We start from the raw sequence: 6,580 nt of genomic DNA, 5'->3' as shown, positions 1-6,580 counted from the left end.
CGGGGAATTCGGATTCGGTTATGTCATCGTCAGTGGAGGGGTCTTCTACCGTCGAGTCAGCTGCCGCGATGATAGATAGATCGCCACTGGTGATGTGCCATGAAAGGGAAAGAGAAGGTGAGTATGGACAGCATATAAAAAAACGAAGTGACTGGACATAACAGTACAGCGTATTAATAGTGAGTTGCAATCATCACTATGAATCTGCGAACATGAGAAACCAAATTAGATATATAAATATACGCGTTACATGGGGTAAATAATAGTGTGCACAGTGTGAACAAGTAGGTATCGCGTTGCAAATAGTATCAATCGTAATAAGAGATGTCATAAATCGATACGCGATACATATTGAGTAAATATAATCGCGATTTTAATTCAACGCTATCTAGTAGATTAAATAATGCTCCTTATAATGCATCAATACTACTTAGATGTCGCATGTTTCGGCAGTGTGTCCATTTCAACTGCGTCATCGTTAAGATCGGTATCATCCCGCTGCAAGGGATGCATAAGTGAATGTGGGGTTACGACCGGAGTTACAATGTCGTCACATGCAGGGGGTGTGGACTGAGGAACGGCTGAATACAAGGGTCGAGTAAGGAATGGGGTTGCGGTTGCAGGCACTTGTGTAACCTCGCACTTCTCGTATGAGGTACAAGAGCAGTAAGAGTAAGAGTAGAGCAACAGCCAAGACAAGAAGTCAAACACGAACTAGCAAAGTAACGTACCACAAAGAGTTATATTCGCCATAATGCAAGGTAAACAGAAACGTGAAGCTGAAGGTGTAGAGATACGTGATAGCCAAACCAACAGAGGAGAAGTCGTCCCCTCTCTCTCTCTCTCGGCTCTCTTATATGCAACCGAAGTTGTTGTTCGACCTTGCTACGACGTGCGCCAGCTGCGGGTGATAACTGATTATCCCGTAGTACTGTGGCCCACCTGCCGCCGTCGTAGCTATGTTATCACTTCTGATATTACCTTCAGCCTGCATCACGTGTGAACCTAATGGTTCATCTATTCCCCTGCATTGTCACCAATGCGACCCGCATGGCCCTATTCCAAACTAACAGTAATTAATAAGGCCTGCTGAAACCAGCTCCAGTTACACTACTCCCCCCAAATGAACTAATTGATCGCCCCGATCAACAATGGTGTAATCGAACGCGTGGACGCGCGATGTCGCGCACGCAGGTGTAATGGAACGGTTGCTGCGCGAGGGTGTGGCACGTTATTTTGTCTGCTCTATTCTACTTTAACGTCTAGATATTCCAAAAAAATTATTACAATCATGGTCATATACGTGAGCATGCCGCCGCGCGTGGCACCTGGCGCTTACAACGTTACCATGTCACATGCTTCCGACGCGAGCCTTAATTTAATTATTCGGCTGGTGCGAGTCTCTTCACCCTCGGCACAGCCCCTCTAGCTTGTCTGAGACTCGGTCCATAAAGCTGTTTCGCATCGTCTCATTAATTTCTTATCAGTGTAACCATACCATCATACCCTAAAGCTATACGGCATTCCCATATATGAAAACAATCCCCAAATACATTTTAATACTTATGCAATACCCGCAATATAATATTCCCTCGCCAAATAAACCATAACTACCCGATCAATACACCCCCAAAATACATAACACAAATGCACACAATAGAATACTGGTTTACATAATACTTAATATAGAATATAGAATACATAATACACAATAAATGAAGAGCTCGGAGATCCTGCGGTTTGCAGCTTGTCTGTCGCCGTCGTTTGTTGGGACGCGTTACTCCGAGGCGGCTGGCCGATCTGTCGTCGCTGTGCCTCGGGCCGCGTCCCGCAGGGGAGTCTGTACCCGTCGCATGGTCCGGTCGCGGAGGTGCGCTCGGGTCACTAATCCTGGAGTTCAGGGTGAGCGAGGCCGCTCGCGCAGCTCTCCCTCGCGTCGTGTGTCATCAATCGTGATGATGGCTCACTCCTCTGCCTCCGGCGACTCGTAGCCGTGGTCGAGGGGGTGACCCGTCTCGTCCTCGTCCCATTCCTCATCCATGAGCGTCTCGTACGGGATGGGAATGGTCATCGCCGAAAATACGAATGTGTCAGGGGGAGGCGCGTGCATCACCCAATAGTAGGGGCACTCGTACCTCCAACACCGCCACACCTCGAACCAGTCAACATGTATTGTATGACCGGCCGGGATGAGTATTCTAGTGCCCTGAAAGCTTAGTTCGGCCGGCGCCTGGCGGCTTATATACGTGGACTCTAAAAGGGGGAGGAACATTTCCGTGTGGTCGGCTACCGCTGCCGCCACCCACCATCCCTTATCCTCGTGCACACCGCCCGGCGGGGGCAGCGGCACGATGCCATACCCGAAGGTTTCGCAGTTGGATACTGACGGTGGGTAGGGTATGCGGGTCGATTTATACTTTGTGGCGACCATGCAGGCGACAACGCCGCGGCCGATGTCCATAAGGGCCCACATAAGTGCCAAATATTCGGGGAGGTTCAAATTAGAGTGGTGCAAAAATGCATGGTTATCGAGAGACCTGATGTACTCATAAATGCTCACAGAGAATGCCACCGAGAGAGTCCCAGGGTCGCCGAGGATTCAGCTGACAGGAATGGCGACGCAAATACAACCATGGCGTGCTTTGCGGAAGTAAAAAATAGGCTGAACAGTTTCGGAGGGCTGAGGGTGAACCTGGCACCATTCCCTGCGGGCGCAGAATACGCCGCGTAAGCAGCGACCCCGATTCTTACGGGACTCATAGCAGCTGATTAATTACTGGGTCGCGTTCACCGTCCGTGGAGCAAAGACTGAGTACACTACACGAATGGTGAGTATAAAATCCGCACAAACGCATGGACAAGCGCTTCTTGCAAGGAGCAGTCGGGCCGTGGAAAACAATTTATGAGAGCACCGTTGGCATATCATCGGTTAAGAGGTAATATCATATAGCAATTTTTACCGTATAACATCGTCGTGATATTTTTAGATGTACCCAATGATGCTAGTTATTATTTGACACCAGCCAGAAAATATATTATGGTCAGGCATCGCAAGTTGATACGGTTTTTGAGGCATTAATGGACACTGATCATCGGCACGCTAATCGTGGCCACTGGTTGACTATAGGGGCGTTTAATGTCGCCGAAATTAACGCCGCTCCGGCAGTGGTATTGTACTCAAAACAAAAATTAGGTTAATTATAAAATAATATAGACTAGAGGGTATGCGTCGGCATACGCTATGCCTTGCACGAACGGACTGCATTGGACCTAATGCGCGTCGTTACATGCCAACTGCGCGATAGAGACAACCGTTCGCATGTAGTGATCAAGGAGATGGCTACAGCATCCGTTATTGGTACAGTCGTTCGCTTACCGTATAACTAATATGTAGCCCGGCGGGGCAGCTTGCTCGGGCGGGCGACCGAGGATCGTAGATGCATGAAGATGGTGGGGCGTATCGGGGGCGGGCGGTCAGGGAAGCTGGAGCGCTACATGAACGAGGCTGAGAAGATTGTGGATAGTTCTCCCTACGCTCGCCCCGATGTCTTGGTGATTTAGAGAACTATCTCGTCGATATTTTAGATCTCAGGGCAGCTTCATAGGTGGGATAGCGATGTGTGCTATCCGTCGGGGCGTGAGAGGCTGGTAGCGGTTGCGAGGTAGACGCAATGGCGGCCCGTTAGGCGCGAGGCACGTGTACAACTAGTCTTTAGATCGGATGCTCGTCTAGCTTACGGCTGTGGTGCGACGCCGCGGTACTACAGTGCAACTGCTAAGACGCACTACCACCGTGAGGCTGACAATACCTGTGTAGCTGCCGGGCGGATGACCGCACATTGCTCGTTATGGTCGCTTGTCAGCCACAAATTTTTTCGTATGAACGTGGTATATGACGGGTGTCGGCTGCGGAGCGTGTTGGATGAGGAACCTGTGCAGGCTCGTGTTTTACAACGCGCAGTAAATACAGGTGCCCCTATGGAACTATTCGGGTAATCGCGACACGCAGCACCTGCTAGTACGGCGCTGGCCAATTGCTAACAGCGCGTATAGCGGCTGCAGAAAACTGTCGGTGATATCCTCGATAGTGTGAATGCCGGCCTCGCGTCGCGCTTGGAAAATGACCTGTCTAAAACCGGCCTCTGAACGCACAAGCTTTTTACCCAGTGGCCTCGACCGCGGACACGAAGTCATACAAAACTGACACAGTTCCGTTTTCGGCCGAGAGTCGCATGATATTGCATAACAGTTGTGTTGCGGTAATCATCCCCGTCTGATTTATCTAGGCGGAGAATGGCTACTCTAATAAACGACGTCTGTATGGCACGGAGGTATCCGCATTGGAGCGGGGGTAGCAGCGCCGCGTAATATCTGGCACCGGCCATATATCTGGAGTATATCTTGGAACGTGATCTTTCGATAAGCGCCGGGACTCGGGTGTACTCCACAAGTACTCGCTTCCAGTGCCCTCCGCAGATGCGGTGAGGAGTATGCACGGGTGAGGATGAAAGACACGCCGTGAAAGTGGAAAGCAATACGCGGGATTCGCCCTTACAGGCCTGAATCGCAGAGTAAATAACTTGCTGATTTGCGTAGATTTGTAATCTCGCGCACCTGACCACGATTGATTTGGACGCTCGCACGCTCTGGTGAATTGGGGCGGCTCTCGGCGCCTGGTTCATGGAAATGGTCCACGCGTAGCGAATCGGCGTCACATCATGAGTGAATAGATTTACATTCTCAGCCGCGTCCGCCTCCGCCCGGTAAGAAGTGTAAATTTTTCTTAAATTTTATTTTTTATAACATGATATAATACCTCCCCATTTCACTCCCGAAAAACTGCTAACTAATTTAATATTCCTTAATCTCGTGTACCATTCGCGCGCCTGTGGATCCGTGTTCTCATTCTTAGTCAATCCGTGGTCGGTTGGAGTTGTTGCAGAAGCCCCGTCGTTGAAAACAACTGGTCCCAGCTCTCTCGCTCTACTTCCATCGTCGCTCATCGGTCGTACGTCGGTGTGGGCGCGCGCATTCGTCATCGACACTAGGTGCGCTGGTTGGATTGCTGGACCTCCCAGGATACGCCTGGAAACGTGGCCGGGCATCTGCGATTAGCACAATTCTTCAGTGCGTAGCTGTTCCGGAGTGTGGTTGTATGTACTATCGTCGGAATCCACCCGCCCGCGGGGTTGAGGGCCTCCGGAATTTGAGATTACACATCGTAGAGGAAGGCATAGCATGTTGCTAATAGGCGATTCTGGCGCATGTAGCGGGGGCCAAAAAATGAAGGCGCGGCGTTGCACATGGGGGTCCTGCCGGTCGACCAGCGAGAACTTGTTCCGTGTGTGCTCTGCGCAAGTAGTGGTTGTGGTGGTGGCTGTGGCAGTGACGTCTGGAGCGCTGACCGACGTTCACCAACGAAGGCGTTTGTGTGGGTGGCATCTTCCTGAGCGTCTGGCTCAGCCGTGGCGGTGTCGACGTCGTTCAGGTCCGGGATCGTGTCGAGCGTCTGCTTGCTCTCTAAATGCCGTTTCCTGAATACGCCCTCCTGCTTTGTCTTGTCGTTCTGCTCTGCTTGAATCGCATACGTTGCAATTCTGCTGTTCATCGTTTGCTGCTCGTGACTGGGGAATACAGGAGATAGGTACACTTTAACATGTGTGAGTGTATGTTGGTTCGTTGAGGGTAGGAGAGTCATGGTCATAGGATAGTCCTAGGAGGGGAGGAGAGTCATCGGGGAGGGCGTAGGTCACGAGGGGTTGAGAAGGCGGAGGTGCGAGGTGGAGGGGCGTAACGTGGATTCTAGAGACGTGGCCGGCGTGCAGGTGCGGCGGGTACGTGTGGAGCGAGGTCGCGTTGAGTAGCGTTGAGGTGGATGCTGTAGGCGCTGGACAGGGGATGAAGTTTGTGGGTTCGTAGGGGGAACGGCGAGGACTGGCCTCACCATGACGCGTCTGTGTGGAAAATGCCTTTCGGCGGTGGGCGGCCGGTCTGCTCTCGTATTCTAGAAATGGCGCCCTGTGGTTATTGTCGTTGTAGAGTCAGTCCTGCCTCGTGCGCAGTAGGGCGGTAATCGTACCGGTGTCCAGGTGGATCGTGGCGGTGGGCCCGGTCGACCAGCCAGCGGGCTGAGGCTGTAGAAGGTGGGAAAATCCGCCCGCTCGTGTGATAAACATCGGCCTCAATTGGCGCCGGACGTGGGGTGGATAGGTGGTGCGCTGGCGGCGCGTTGATCTTATACGCTTGTGTCCGCTCGATGGCCCAGGGTTGAACCGGACTTGTAGCCACGCCATCTCGCAAAAGTCTGCGCGCGACATCGTCTGCTTGCTGCCTTTTTTTTTCGCACCTTCCTTGGGTGCGTGCGGATGTCGCTGGATCTTAGTGGAAATATCGGCGGTCTGACCATGTTGATCCGGGCTGGTGCTATGATGATGCTATTCTCCATGGTGTTTGTTGTTTGTTCGTGCTGTCGCTGGTGTGGTTAAGACTCTGTTTTTTTCCTTTTGTTTTTTTTGAGACACATGAAAGACTGATTAGACAATGGCAGAACGCTCCGAAACTGGCCCGCTGTTGAAATCCA

The 6,580-nt window shown here is 51.6% G+C and overlaps 1 protein-coding gene across 1 annotated transcript in view; it reads right to left on the bottom strand.

Moving 5' to 3' along the window:
• Nucleotides 1-1,963: 1,963 nt before the first annotated feature.
• LOC106820911 overlaps nucleotides 1,964-6,580 on the bottom strand; it is a 10,954-nt gene continuing 6,337 nt past the window's right edge. The window contains exon 2 of the mRNA XM_014825511.1: nucleotides 1,964-2,537. Within this exon, the coding sequence (XP_014680997.1) occupies nucleotides 1,964-2,537 (574 nt within the window). The remainder of the gene's footprint in view (nucleotides 2,538-6,580) is intronic.

The sequence above is a fragment of the Priapulus caudatus genome, unplaced genomic scaffold (genome assembly GCF_000485595.1).
Source record: "Priapulus caudatus unplaced genomic scaffold, Priapulus_caudatus-5.0.1 Scaffold52, whole genome shotgun sequence".
Classification (NCBI taxonomy): Eukaryota; Metazoa; Priapulida; class Priapulimorpha; order Priapulimorphida; family Priapulidae; genus Priapulus; species Priapulus caudatus.
The sequence above is the reverse complement of the archived record's forward strand: the minus strand, read 5'-3'. Positions and strand labels throughout refer to the sequence as shown.